We start from the raw sequence: 15,873 nt of genomic DNA, 5'->3' as shown, positions 1-15,873 counted from the left end.
CGTTTAGCTAGTGAAAACTTTAGTCTAGACTTAGAGACCACATTACTTTTGTGATTTAGTGTGTAAGTCAAGGGGGCTTTTAATGGGCGTATGCTACCTTAAATTTACTTCAGCCATCTTGTTTGGGCTGTTGCTGTTTTACAGATGGTGTTCTGCAGCTTGGTTATACAATTTAAAGGTTTAGGTGGGTGAATAGTTTCCTTTGTTTATTTTATTGTTTATTGACAGCTTTCTTGGGATATGGTTTTCCTGTGAGGTTGCTAGGTTTCATTTTGGTACATGTGACTTTGCTATTTCTTCATTGAGATAGTAACGACAGTGTATTCCTATACTTTATATATTAAATGCTTATATGTCTTGTTGTAGTCAAAGTGTAACGTTAGGACTTACTTATCATTTTTCCTTATTACTTGGTTGCAGTGCAGTTTTATGTTTTTGTAAGATGTGTCAAGGTTTTTGTTAGAGATTGACATTGTGTACGTTACAGTGTTTTTATTCATAATTGTATTTTGTTTTTCCAGTTTACGGTTGTGAACTACAGTACGTCAGGTTCTTACGTTTCGGTTCTTACGTGGAGGTGGGGAAATTGTTTCGGTGAGATGATATTTCGCAATCGTTTGTTGCAGGGGTTTATGTACTTTTATTGGGCTTTGGTTTATTTTAAGATTCTCGTTTAGTTTAGCTTCCCTGGGCAAGCCTGGGTGAATGTGTTTTTCAGTACTGTGGTATTCAGTGGGGAAATTGGAGGTTTATCAAGTTTGTAGTTTAGACTTGGCTAGTGTTCATATCAATGGTGATCTATTTCACAATGCATATTTTCCAGGTATGTTGTTTTATGTGGTTTATATTATTGTAACAGTGGTAACCCTTACCGATGGACTTGGTAAAAGGCGACGAGCGCCATCTATTTTACTTTACTACTTTTTGTGAGAATCATTTGTTACGACTACTACTACTATTACAACTTTTTGTGAATGGTCTTCTTTCCATTTTGCGGAGCCATTCTTATGCTTAACAAGATCGTGTGATATTCAGGGTAAGCTTTAATTCATGATTGTTTGATAGGATTTAATTGCAGAGTGATGAAGAGTGTATTTGATTTCGAAATTGCTGTCAATTAAGTAACCTAAGTAACTTGCCTGTCACCGTAAATCGCCATTCACACCGTGCTATCCTAACGCACGTGTGTTGTGGGGCCTTGGCCTTGACGTTATATCTTTGTAACAATGTGCACTACATCGACCGTTATGTGTTTGCTAAGTTGTATACTATTAAGCTTATACTTATCCCTTTCGTCATTATCATAGTCAGTGATGGATGATCAAACTTTGTAATAACCATGTTTCCTGGAGATGGGTGAAGGTGTAAATTAGTATTAAAATGTAACATCAGACCTGAGAGTTCCATAATCTCCTTAGCAACCCAATTGTTAACATGAAGTTGGTCACATGACATGTCACCTGATATTATTCTTTTTTATTTCCTAAAGTGATTTGTTTTAATTCTTTTTGTTGAAGTAATTGAGATTGTTGGATTCATTTAGTGCTATGACCAACATCTGAGAATAATGAAACAATATTCAATTAAGTAAGAACAATACTCAATGTTTATGACTCCTCGTCACTCATGTATTGGTTCTCATTGCACATTTAATTTACATTAATTATCCATGATAAGTAATTACCTTAATCTTGTATTTATGATCCATTTGTTTTGTCTTTGCAGGGTTTTTCATTTCTTATTGTTGTTGAATAAATACCATAGCAACATGAACCTGTGTTTCGGTCATTACATTATGTTAAGTCTATGCAGTTTCTTGGGAGTTTGGAAGTCCTCTAGAGTTAAAGGGGTAGTGAGTTTGGAAGTCCTCTAGAGTTAAAGGGGTAGTGTATGGAGATATTAGTAGCAATTTATTTTCTATGTCTTTTGCTTCATTTTTTACTCTCTTCAGTTAATCGCTACGCTGTCGAAGTTGAGCGCATTAAACCAACAGATCACCAAATTGCCTCCAGAGTTTTCTTTCTTAAGCTAAGGACCCAATATTATCATACAATTTGAGATAAAGTTTGTTAATGGAACACCTGTTTAGTCCGTATAGCGTGACACAGCTTTCTTTTGTCGGCTTTAAGTACAATTTGAGCGGAGTGTATAGCCTAGTGGTTAACGCCGGCGTCTTCCAGTCATGAGATACCCGGTTCGATTCCCCGCCGACAGCAATGTGTCTCGTCTGGCAAGGGTGTTGTTCAATAACAACTTCCTGACATGGACGTTAAATGGATGTGTGCCGAGAGATTGGCTTCGGTCAGCTTGCGAGTCTACAAGCCTCCATGGCTTCTTTCGCGAGTTCCTGCTTGCGGGAAGATCACATATACATACATATATACATACATACACACATACATACACCCACACACATACATACATACACACATACATACATACACGCGTACATACATACATACATACATGCATACACGCATACACGCATACACGCATACACGCATACATGCATACATACATACATACATACATACATACATACATACATACATACATACATACATACATACATACATACATACATACATACATACATACATACATACATACAATTAATGGCTGTGCAAATAAGTATTTGTCGCAAAACCATTCACGAACTTAGCCAGCAAATTGATTCAAAAACCAGAAAACTGCAAAAAGAACTCCCCAAAAACGAGTTCGTAAGAAATCTTGACTCCGTCTCCAAAATATGCTTGGACCTCTCACGTACCCTAGCTTCAAGACAATTTAACAATTGAAGAGAGATAATGACACCCAAAGAGAGGTATTTAAGTTTCTGGTGAAACCCAACTTGAAACCTCAAAAAAAAACAGGTCTCGCAGATTCCGTCGCAAAGAGATACAGACCGCATGCAGCACCACCAAAAGTGCAGTGTTACCATTGAGTGCCAACTTTCGGTAGGAGAAACAAACCTACTCTCCAAAGGTCTAATTTTTTTACCTAAACCGCGGCAAGTTAACGCTCAGAAAATTTCTCTTGATCTGAATATGTTCTATCGACGCTTACGTCTCCGTAAAATTTTTGCCATGCAACAAACCAACGACTCGTATTCCAATTTTAAGCCAAAAAGCTGGTGGAATCCGCCCAAGGCCCTTTGTGCGCCTTTTGAATAATTTATTTCGGCAATTGAGGAGGATGTATAAACACAGACCTCCCTCCCAGACTTTCGCGACAATCTCAACAAAACCGAGAGACAGGCTATCAATGAACTCCGGAAGGGCGACGACATTGTCATCAGGCCAGCCGACAAAGGTTCTGCAATTGTCACTATGGGCAAACAATTATATAGAAAGGAAGCCAACAGACTGCTCGGCAACCCTCAACACTACAAACTCCTGGATTCTGATCCTACTCAAGAAATCACACAAAACGTGAAAAGAGTCATCCAAAAGATAGTTTCTAACGAGTCCATTGACCGCAAGTTAGGCCAAATCCTCCTTGAAAAACCACCCAAAACCTGGTCGCTTTTATTTTCTGCCCAAAATTCACAAAGAAGGCAATCCCGGGAGGCCCATAATTTCGGTTAATGGTACAGCGACTGAAAAACTTACAAATTCGTGGACCTTCTCATCTAACCTCTTGTGTCGGCCCTACCGTCCTATGTGCAGGACACTACGGATTTCATTCGGAAAATTGGGGAAATAAAAAGTATTCCCCTAATTACTCTGTTAGTTACCTTGGATGTGTCTTCGTTATACATAAATATCCCTAACGAAGAGGGCATTTTGGCCTGCACAGAAGCATTCAAACCGAAACATGGCAAAACCAACACGAAGAAGAATTGGCCGAATTGATGCAACTAATCTTGACCAGCAATAATCTGGTATTTGGCAACAAACACTACCTCCAAATTCATGGCACCGCAATGGGTACCAAACATCTTTATGGGAAACCTCGAGAAAGAATTTCTATCTCGACAAAACTTGAAACCACACACGTGCTACGTTTCATTGACGATATCATCATGATATGGACCCATGGTGAGGCAACTCTAAAACTCTTCATTGATGACACAAACTTGTTTCATCACACTATCAAATTTACTGCAGATTTTTCTGGATATGGCGTTCACTTCCTGGACACCACTGTGACCCTACAAAATGATTCACTCAAAACAGACTTGTTCAATAAACCCACGAACAAGCACAACCTTTTACCAAGCAGTTGCCATCCACGTCACTGTACCAGAAATATTGCGTACAGTCAAGCTTTGCGCATTCGACGCATCTGCTCCTCTGAAGTCGATTTTGATTCCTGCAATAAAGAACTGTCACATCACCTCCTAAACAGACAGTACTTTCGGGGTACTATTGAAAATACCATCAAAAAAGGCTAAAAACAAACCCCGTACCGAAACATTGACGTACAAAACTCGTAAAACCAGTTCCAAAAGGGAACAATTGGTTACTGAATTCCACCCTGGTCTCCCACCACTGGCTGATATCTGTCAGAAGAATGTTCACCTACTTCAAGGCACCGAACGCCTGAAATCAGTTTCTCAGAACTATCTGTCATCGCTATTTAAAGACCTTCGGGATACTTTAGTTCGGGCATCCTTTCAGGATGACACCCCATTAGGGGAAAACAAAACAGAAACTACAGGATAGTAAGTGAGTGAGTGAGTGAGTGAGTGAGTGAGTGAGTGAGTGAGTGAGTGAGTGAGTGTGTGAGTGAGTGAGTGAGTGAGTGAGTGAGTGAGTGAGTGAGTGAGTGAGTGAGTGAGTGAGTGAGTGAGTGAGTGAGTGAGTGAGTGAGTGAGTGAGTGAAACTATATTACTCCATAAAATCGGAAATTTCGATACTCGCACATTATAAGAAATACAAAAATATATATAAAACTATAATCATATTACAGCTTATAGCTGCAAAAGGTAAGATCAAGTTAAATAGTTAAAAACAGAGCGTACCCATCCAAGGACTAGGCAACCACCTAACGACTCAAATTGCTGTTGTAAAGTTTTATTGCACGAGGGATAAATGAATTGCGGTGCCGGTTAGTCTTAAGTTGAGGAAGTCTTAGTCTACCAATGCCCCTGTTTATTAATCTATCATGATCGTTGAACATGAAATGGGTGACTATAGTCGTCCAAACGGAGTTGAGCTTGGACTGTAGGAGACACTGGTAGACAAAATCAACAGCAGACTGAGACCCCCTACTAATATTTCAGCTTTTTTGATGATGTTGTCAACACGATCCCTTTCTGTCTTACTAACGTTACCACCACAACAAATCATCACCATGTACACAAAATTGCAAAACGTGCTTACTTGTCGATTCGACTGGGGCCTTTCAGAGCAACCAAACCAAACGCACGTTCCAAATTCCGTATAAAATAAACTGCCTATCCAAAAATTTGCAACTTGCAATACGTTGGAGAGTTAAAAAAAAAACACTCTAAGAATGAGAATGACACAACATAGATCGGCGATCAAAACAAAAAAAGATCAACCAACCTGTTGCAATTAAATCACTTCAATCTCCAAAATCATTCTATTGAGAATTTGTGTGTTATTGCCATTGACCAAAACGATTCTTGGACAGATAAATCTAGGAAAGGAAAATTTCTGGGAACTTAACTTAAAGACCACGGCACCATTCGGTTTAAACATCAGAAACGATTTGCAGTTCCATATAAACCAAAACAATTCCTTTGCAATTACGACGGAATCGGATTAAAATAATCCGAGACGGATTAAAATAATCCGATTTTCTCAAACTTCCGTTCAATTCAGCAGAAATCAGTAAGTCGCTGCTTTGACTTCACAACCATGCCGACACTCTTCTCTATTAAATAGTTTCAAATTCCTGCTACTCCTTGTATCTATAAAACCAAAATAAAGCCTATCCTCAGCTACGGGAGCATATCCCTGCTTACCATCTAGAATTCCAACAAACAAGTTTTAAAGAGGTTATGAAATGGAAAAAAAATCTTTATCATCTTATTCTGTACACTCGTAGCTTTCCAATGATACCCAATTTGTGTCAACCGAAGCTTGCATCCTTGAGGAATAAACGATCAAAAATTAGAGGGTAATAAAAACTATCTAAAAATTTTTGATTTTACGGTAATGCGGCGTGACGTCAGTCGAGGAACGCAGCTCACTCCCGAGATGCTATGTTTACATTCTTAAACGTCTGAGAACACAGTGCTCCGTAGTAATTGAGATTTGGTGTTTTGTTTTTACGAAAATTTATCTCGTAACTGTTAAATATGCCGAGCTGATATGTGGTATTAGGTTGCTCCACCACAAGTAAAGACGGATTTCTACTGCAAGCTTTTCCAAAAGATGACATAAATTGAAGAATTTGAACACGACTCGCTCAAAACACTACACATACACAACGTAACGAGTACCTGTAGGCCTATACCAGGGAGTTGTTCCATAACAACTCCCTGACTATACTGTTGCCAAATTACTTGTTATGACCATAGCCTAGCCCTCCTTCATACAGCAAATGACGATTTTTTTGGTTACCTAATATTTTGCACAAAACTTAAAGCCAGTCGGTTTTAGAACAATCAGTACTAGATCTGAAAGTTTCTTTTGTGGTAAAACTGGCGTTGTGTTGTGATTTTACGTAACAGTTGGATGATACAATTACACGGGCTAGCCTGTTATACAACGTCTTTAAGTTAGGTCTAGACCCCATGTTACCACTACTCTATAGTACTATAGGGTTGCACTGTACAGAATGTCATATTTTCCTTGCACTGTAAGACACAAAATTCTAGAAGCTTCGCTACAAAGTTCAGTAGCAGGATTACCGACATTCGAAATAATTTAAATCATATGATGGTCTTGATAACGGTGGTTTTGTTTATGCTCAACCGACCAGTTTCGGTTCAGGGTCGTCCAACCGTTCTGCTCGGGGACTTCGATCGGCAGCGACGCGTCTCGGCCATCAGGATCGTTTTACAATTCTTCTGCACGGGGCTCAAAAGATAGGGAAAACACCGATATTATCTTCATCACCCTCGAAAACTATTTCCTCCTCTTCTTCCTCAAGAAAATAATTTTCGTCAAAGCTTACGAAAGGCCTGAGAGGTGAAGTCCTATTTCCTCGGAATCGGAAGATTCGGGAGAAGACATTTTCAATTGATGAGAAGAGTGTTGTGGTTACATGTAGTAAACTGTGTAACGCCGTATCGGTAAACAGCCCAGGAAAAAATTTACCTCAAATTTACCGCGGTAACATACCACAATTTTACCACGGTAAACCGCGGTAAATTTGTTGTACATTACCGCGGTGTTTTGGCCCTATGGACGCGGTAAACCGCGGTTTACCCCAGTAAATTACTACAAATTAACCATAGTTTTACTTCACTTTTACCGCAATTTACCACGCTGTTACCATACTTTCACCGCACTTTTACTACACTTTTACCACGCTTTTACCCCGAATATACCACAGTTTTACCGTTCTTTTACCCCAATTTTACCGCATATTTACCACGCTCTTCCATAGTTTTACATCAATTTACCATACTTTTACCACAGTGTACCATGGTTTTACCCCAAGGTTACCATGGTTTTACCGTAGATTTACCACACTTTTACCCTAAATTTACCAGTTTTACCGTTATTTTACCCCAATTTTACAGTATATTTACCACGCTTTTTCCTTAGTTTTACCTCAATTTACCATACTTTTACCACGCTTTACCGTTCTTTTACCCCAATTTTACCATGGTTTCACCGTAGATTTACTACGCTTTTACCTTAGTTTTACCTCAGTTTACCAGGATTTTACACTAATTGTAGGACAGTTTTACCTCACATTGAGCATAATTTTGTCCTAATTTCAATCAGCATGTACACCATAAATTTCTTTGAATTTCACCCATCAGTGTATTGTATCATAATTTGGCTATATGCCTTTACCCTTATTGTAATGGGTGTATGCCTGACATGCCATGACATTTAATTCATAAAATCCATGGAGGTTTCACACATGAGAAAGCTTTGTTGAATTTCAATATCCCTAGCTGGTATGATTCCTGACTATCTGGTAACTAGTAGTCCAGATTGGACTTTTGATCTCCAATTGTCTTCAAAAACTTGGTTGATATACAATACAATAAAGGAATTTACCCCTGTTCGACCTCGCAAGAGGTCCTACGAGGGGTAATATTTAAGTTTTGTAGAATAGACACTTTTTTTTTTTTTTTTTTTCTTTCTAGGGAAAGTTGTCTATTATTCAAACAGGGAGATGCTGAGAAGTGAAGTATTGTTCGATTAACATTGTTAAGAAGCCATAAGTACACAGGAGGTCGGAGCTGAGGAGCCAATTAGGAATGGATCACTAAAGGGGGAGGAATTTCTATTTAAATGGGAATTAGAAGACAGAGCGGTTTCTATTGTTTGGGTCGGAAGTGGTTGCTACTTAGTGGGAGTATTGGAGTTGTACTTAGTGTATAAGTACACCTGGAGTTTGGGGGTTGGGTTGGTTGATATGAAGATATGATATGATACACCTCGTATTACGCTTCCACCCGAAGGTGCTTCAGCAGACTAAGGAAATCCTTAGTCGGAAATTATTGAGGTTCCAAGTTTTTGTGCGTGGAAGGACACCGGCGAAACTCGCCTTCTCTTTTCGAATAGTGCCCTGAAGTAACGAGGCAGGGGTGTGTAGTCCTGCTCCCGGGACCGCAATTTAACGTCCCCTCCGAAGGACGTGAGTACCGCTTTCCACGTGTAGCCACTTTCCTACCACGAGAAAGGAGCGGGGTGAAAATTGGTGTCAGTGTCGACACCGAGGTTTGAACCAGGGACCTCGGGTACTGCAGACGTGCACTCTCCCGTTCTGCCACCTCACCGCTCTGGTTGATATGAAGAAATACATAGACTTGTCATGTCGTTTAATGGACCTGACAGAGAATACCCAAATCTGAGGACACTGATTGGTCAATTTTTGTGTGTTCAGTGTTGAGGCACAGAAGCTATGCCTTATGTGTGCTAGTTTATATAGTTGTTTTTTTTTTCATTTTAAAGGCTTTTAGGTTCTCCCTCATGATGAAAAAAGAATTAAATGTTGTCTCCTCTCAAATTTATCAGGGATTACATGAAGGAATTCTCTATGTATATATCTACTGTTTTTTTTTAGGAAAAGAGATGGATACTATAACATATAAGAATAGCAGTTGGTATCTCTTCTTAATTCAACTCATATCCACAGGTAATTTATATTGCCAACATTAAGATATGAGTAGAACATAAGCTGGCAAAAGGTTTGTCTTATCAGTATTGCAAAAATATGGGACAAAATCATGCAAAAATTGCTGTAAATGTACCATCATGTTTCATAGTGTGACCCATATATGTTCTACTGTGGTAAAATCATGGTACAATTATGGTAAATTTACCATAGTATAATTGCACTGTATAGTTTTACCCTAATTTTACAGTGGTTAATCATGGCACAATTGTAGGAATTTCACCTATGTAGTTTATGTACCATATAAATTTACCCTACTTAATTACTCCAGTAATATCATGGTAAAGCTATGGTAAATTTACTGTAGTAAATGTACCACACTTTTACCCTACTTTTACCGCGGTATACTACCATGGTAAAACTGCGGTAAATTTACCGTAGTAAATGTACCACACTTTTACCATACTTTTACCGCGGTAATACCATGGTAATTAACTGTGGTATAAATGTACCACACTTTTACCCTACTTTCACCGCGGTAATACCATGGTAAAACTGTGGTAAATTTACCGTAGTAAATGCACCGCACTTTTAACGCGGTAATACCATGGTAAAACTGTGGTAAATTTACCGTAGTAAATGTACCACACTTTTACCGCGGTAATACCATGGTAAAACTGTGGTAAATTTACCGCAGTAAATGTACCGCACTTTTACCCTACTTTTACCGCAGTAAATTTACCGCAGTAAATGTACCGCACTTTTACCATACTTTTACCGCGGTAATACCATGGTAAAACTGCGGTAAATGTACCGCAGTTTATTTTACCACAATTTTACCACACATTTACCTCATTTACCACACATTTACCATAGTTTACCGCGGTAAAATTAGGGTACATTTTTTGCTGGGAGCGGGGAGTCGGCTTTGGCTGAAATGGTTCCTTTGATGACGTCAGATGAACTGCGGTGGCAGCTTTTTTTTTTACGAGTGGCAGCTCGAGAGGTCTCTAGGGAATACTTTGACAGCGAATTTCTGGCGTTTGAAGCCGTATTTACGGAAAGTTGTGCATGGGTGGTGTTGTAGTAATGTAGATAAACCATTCCAAGACATGACAATTTTTCATTTCATAACCTCTTTAAACAGAATCCATACAACAGCCTATCGCTTTGCACTTAAAATCCCTTCGTATATCGGAACCTCGCATATTCTTCATGCGGGCAACACAAGTCCTATTTTTGGTTTCGATGAAATCGTAACCTATGCATTCATGCAGGCGGAGAGTGTGTGTATGTATGTATGTATGCGTGTATGTGTGTGTGTGTGTGTGTGACGCCTGGCTTGTAAACACGGTATCTCAAGTAGGGAAGCTTGGACCAATCTAATATTTGGTGGATATGAGTACCACATTGAGTAGATGTGCCCTATTTTTGTGGTGCCTGTGAAGGTCACCAAAGGTCAGTTAGAGGCCAAAAACCAAAATATTAAAACAAGCAATAACTCCCATTGACAGGATCCGACATGGTTGATATTTTGGGACCAGTTGTGAATGGGGTAAGGGATCATATCAAAACATAACGGTCATGTGATCCAAGGTCAACAAAGGTCAATCAGGGGTAAAAAACTAGTACTTTTGCAATAACTTGAGAACCAAATGTCCGTGAAGGTTGGGAGTAACGCTATTGTAATCAGGGAGTCGACCCGCATCTAGGTGACCTTTGACCTCAGGTTGACCTCCGGTGACCTCTAGCAGTTTTTTGGGTTATTTGAATTTTCGTGGCCATAATCGGATCTCAAAGGTACCTTCCGATCAAAATGGTCCATAGTTGACCCCTGTGCGACCTTCGTGTGCGAAGTTATCAGAGGTCAATGTTTTTGTTTTTTAATAAGTACAGTTAGGATGGTCGCACAGACTTGTCATGTTGCTTTTTGGAATCGGCGTGTCAAACTACATCTGACCGCGAGGTCAAAAGGTCAAAGGTCAAATCTTAAAAAATATGCTCATTTTAGGAGATACTGGGCAAAACAAAACAGAACAAAGATAAGTTTAAAAATTTGGTGACATATGATAGAGCTTTTTGTGCTGAATATAGGAAACTAACTCCCGCATCAATCGGACACCCAGTTCTCAAGTTATGAGGGGCCAAAGGTTGGTTTTGACACATTTCTAGCCATAACATTATGTGTGTACATTGTAGGCCAAACAAATTTTAGGATAGAGTGCACCTCATCAAGAGGAACATTTTTGATAAAAACCATCAGGTCATCCAAGGTCATTCAAGGTTGATTATGTGCAAACAACTGCCCGCTTATACTAATTTTTGCAACAACTTCTAGTCACGAAGTCTGACATGGCTGGTATATTAGGACGAGTTGTGAATGGAGTAGGGACACATTTTCAAAAATAACCGTGATGCGATCCAAGGTCACCAAAGGTCATTTATGGGTCAAAATTTGTTTTTTCCTGATAACTTGTGAAACTACCACTGACAGGGTTGAGAGTTACGCTATTGTAATACAATAGTCGAACTGCATTTTGGGTGACCTTTGACCTCAGGTTGACCTCCAGTGACCTGTATTAGCTTCTTTCAAGTTGATTCTTTGAAGTTTCTTGGGCATATTCCAATCTAACTTGTCCATAAGTGGACTTCTCTGCAACCCTAATGTGCGAAGTTATTAGAGATTTGGTTTTGTTTTGTAATACTTGGTGCGTGGATTCATAACATTGAGTACAAGAACCCTATTGCTTTTGATGGAGGTGTGTTTAACCACGTAGAGTAGACTGGCCTGTGTTAGCATGCCATAGTGTTATTGTAACAGCTAGTTCTGGTTATACTAACAAGCAGAAGTCTAGTGCACTGAAGTCATCGAAACCTCAATGCATTTTGCATTCTGGTTAAACTTCTAGAAGAATGTCACAGTAACCTATACATGCAAAAGCAACCTCGAAGAAGACCCATAAATTAAAGATCTCCTCCTGAGATACCAAGTCGTAACTACACACTTTCCGACTAAACGAAACCTATCTGTTTTCTCATTCCTTTCATTCAATAGAAATCTCTCCCTGACTGGCTCTGTTTTTCACCTCCATGGTACCACTTATCAACCATTCCCTGGCTCAACAAAGACAACTCCCCACCCCGCCCCCCCCAAAAAAAACAACGCTGTCTATTCTTCGCAAACAAATCTATTAAACCCTGATCGACCTCTCGGGAAGTCGATCAGGGGCTAAACTTCTTTACTACTCCTTGTAGTAGTAATTCCTGCGTTTCCGTAAACATAATCGTTAAACGGCTTTACAGACACCTATCAATACATTAACTATTTCCTCTTGGCATAAAATGAACTCGAAAGACTCTTCAAATAAAAAGGAATTCGATTAGAAATGGGTATTCCCCTGCGAGAACCGAAACCTAGAAACAGAAAACAATCACGAAATTTCGAGAAATTGGATAACGGACACCCCGGTTCATCAGATAATACAATGGAAGTAATAATGTACTGTTATGACCTTTATATCACCCATGGTGCTAGCCAACTCGATGTATATATATATATATATATATATATATATATACAGTTTTTTCTCTCGGAATCGCATGTGACTTTAGTGTCTGCAACTGCCAAATTTTAGTGAACCCCAAATGAACTTCTGTTGAACTTCCATTTGGGGTTCACTAAAATTTGGCAGTTGCAGACACTAAAGTCACATGAGATTCCGAGAGAAAAAAACTATTTATACTTAAATATCAGCATATGCGTCACATATGCGCCGGTCATAACCTTGAAAAAGTTACATGAAGCTCTCATGAAATAGATTTTTATAGAGACACTTTCACTTTGTTTTCTCACAACATTTTTAGCCTTTGAAGGATACTGATCAACTCCTTTCTGTTCACTTTCTCAATATGCAGGTTTTCACAATGAAGGTTCTCTTGACTTTGATTGTGGTGATCGCTGTTGTGGAAGCAGGTAAGACAAGTCCCTACATTTTACTTAATAAGGCAAGTTTGACACCATAAATATGTTAATTGTCAACGTTAATTGGCGATTTATTAAGGATATTTGCAAATAATGAGAAAAGTGTCCACCGACAAATTCCACATTTAAACTTATTCCCATATAGTTTCCCAAAACCCACTAGTTTGAATTCAACCAATCAGAGATGCAGGTTTAGTTATGAGCCGTTGCTAAAAATAGATTCAAAACTTTGCGTTGGTACAACCAGGGAGTTATATGGAACTCCCTGGTACAACTGCCATATAGACTGTACACAAATCAAGCATGGTGTTGTAAAATCGCTAGTTTTAACCTGTATAGTATTAGAAAATTACGTAAGCATCTTTCAACTGATTCTACTCGCACTTTAGTTCAGGCACTTGTCACATCTCACTTTGATTATTGTAACTCTTTGTTTTATGGTCTTCCCACTTCTTCCCTTAATAAGTTACAGCGTGTACAAAATATGGCTGCTCGTATCATCCTAAATTTGAACAAATATGACAGTATATCTTCTGCTTTTAAACTTCTCCACTGGCTTCCGATAAAGGATCGTATCGATTTTAAAATTTTATTACTCACTTATAAGGCGCTTCACGGATCTGCACCATCTTATCTGAAGGACCTTCTTAAACCACGATCAGTGAGCTACTCCATACGATCTCATGACAGTTTGATTTTAACTACCCCCCGTACTCGCTGCAAGTCCCTTGGTGACCGATCTTTTTGTGTCTGTGCCCCCAAATTGTGGAATGCACTCCCATTTTCTATTCGCAATTCTAGTACTGTAAGTTCATTTAAATCCAGTCTTAAGACTTTCATTTTCAAACGTGTATATAATTAATCTAGTTTTACTTATTATCTCATTCTTTTTGTATATATCTCTTACTATTGTTTTATCCTATTTTCTGATTTTGTGGCATGGTATATGCTGACTTCTTATTCTCCATCGTTATTGGTTTTGTTTAGTCTTTTAGGGTTATCTGTTTTTAAGATTTTTACCTCTTTCTTATGATTAACTTGGTTTCTTAAGTTTCTTTAAGTTTTTTACCTTTACTCTTTTAAGTTTGTACAGCGCCATAGCTTATGTATGTGCGCTTTAGAAATGTTTAAATAATAATTTAAATAATATTACGTATTGGTCAATGACGTTCGTAGTGTTTAAATATTCATATTATGGGCGAGATTTATTGGGATCCCAACGGAAAATATCTTGGAGAAAAACAAACTTGAGAGTTGTAAATTGTTAGACTGTTATGCCACCATTTGAAGTAAGATTTAAATAGATAATCTAGTTATGTATGTCGTTATGACATCGTGGAGTCAGTGAGGTTGAGAAAAATCATAGAAAAGGACGCAAAATGCTGCTTTAAGTATTTGTGAATATAGTATCTTTATAAGTTAGTCGTTGTTGAGGGTGACATCCCTATGTTCCGACGTCTCTATGTTCCTACAAAAAGAAACAATTCGGAGCAATTTTTTCCCCCTAAATTTGTTTGTACCAAGATTTTTTTTTAGGAACTCAACACTTTTTGAACCAACATATTTTCGGACCAAAATTTTTTTCACAGAAAAAGAAATGAGACCAAAAGTTGGTTATGACCCAAACAGTGCTGGTGACCGAGAATTGCTTGTGACCCGAAATTTTTCCTAAAATTTGGGGTCACTAAAAATTTGGTCACAAAAATATTGGGGTAAGAAAACTTGTTTTCTTGGTACAAACGGTGTCTTGGAAACAATTTTTTTTCCCCGAAATATTTCTTTTCGTCGGAACATAGAAACGTCGGAACCGGGTCGTAACATAGAGATGTAACCGTTTTTGAGTCAATCAATCAATCAGAAAATATTTATATAGCGCCAAAATCAACAAAAGTTGTTCAAAGGCGCTCAAGACAGTTACATGAAATTAATTACAATACACTTCTTGAAAAAGATAACATTTGAGCAGTCATAATTAACTAAAGAGAAATGGCTTCAACCGCGTAAACCTTCATCTCTAAATTGAAAATCCATAGTTACTGATTTCCATGCCGTTTATACACAGCATGAAATGTTTTAAAATGTTAACAAATATTTACAATTTATATTCTTGAACAGAAAGCAAAATTTAAAGAGATATTGTGCTTCCTAGAATTTTTACGTTTATTTTCTTAATTAACGTACATCTTGTAATGAATAATATATACAGTTAATAATATATACAGTTAACTGTTAAAGGATTGGTTCAGGTGTCTGACATGTCTATCTAAGTTGTATGAAAGAGCTAAAAAGGGCAAACAGAGCATTGAATAAACTACCATGATAGCATGCTCTGTTTAGGAGATATCACGCTTTGAAGATATAAACATTTCTTTGAAAATGACTGATGTAGAAAGACTAACTGTAAGGATGTGACATCACACATCTTAACATGTGTGAATATATTTCAATAAAAATTAATAACATTTTTTCACAAACCTAAAAAAATATAATCAAAAATTCTTCAGATGTTAAATCTCTGATACTTCCCTTGACAAATATGAGATCCACATGACATATCTTTTGGTTTTAAGTCATAAAATCTCACAAAACATGTTAATAAAATAACAGACTTTTCAGAAATGTGAGGATGTGACATCACAGCCAGGGACGTAGCTAAGGCCTGATGATTGGGGGG

At 38.1% G+C, this 15,873-nt stretch overlaps 1 protein-coding gene across 2 annotated transcripts in view; it reads left to right on the top strand.

Annotated features, from left to right (window-relative positions):
• The first annotated feature begins 906 nt into the window (after positions 1–906).
• The window catches only part of LOC139969601 (lysozyme-like), a 23,816-nt gene continuing 8,849 nt past the window's right edge, over positions 907–15,873 (top strand). The window contains exons 1-2 of one of the 2 annotated variants that reach the window (XM_071974709.1): positions 907–1,036; positions 13,133–13,190. In XM_071974709.1, the coding sequence (XP_071830810.1) occupies positions 13,142–13,190 (49 nt within the window). In that variant the 5' untranslated portion in view covers positions 907–1,036; positions 13,133–13,141. Of the gene's footprint in view, positions 1,037–12,975; positions 13,191–15,873 lie in introns of those variants that run through there. The other variant, XM_071974708.1, reaches the window with a different exon arrangement.

Source organism: Apostichopus japonicus, chromosome 7 (genome assembly GCF_037975245.1).
Source record: "Apostichopus japonicus isolate 1M-3 chromosome 7, ASM3797524v1, whole genome shotgun sequence".
In the NCBI taxonomy this organism is placed as follows: Eukaryota; Metazoa; Echinodermata; class Holothuroidea; order Aspidochirotida; family Stichopodidae; genus Apostichopus; species Apostichopus japonicus.
This window is presented reverse-complemented; position numbering and strand designations above follow the sequence as displayed.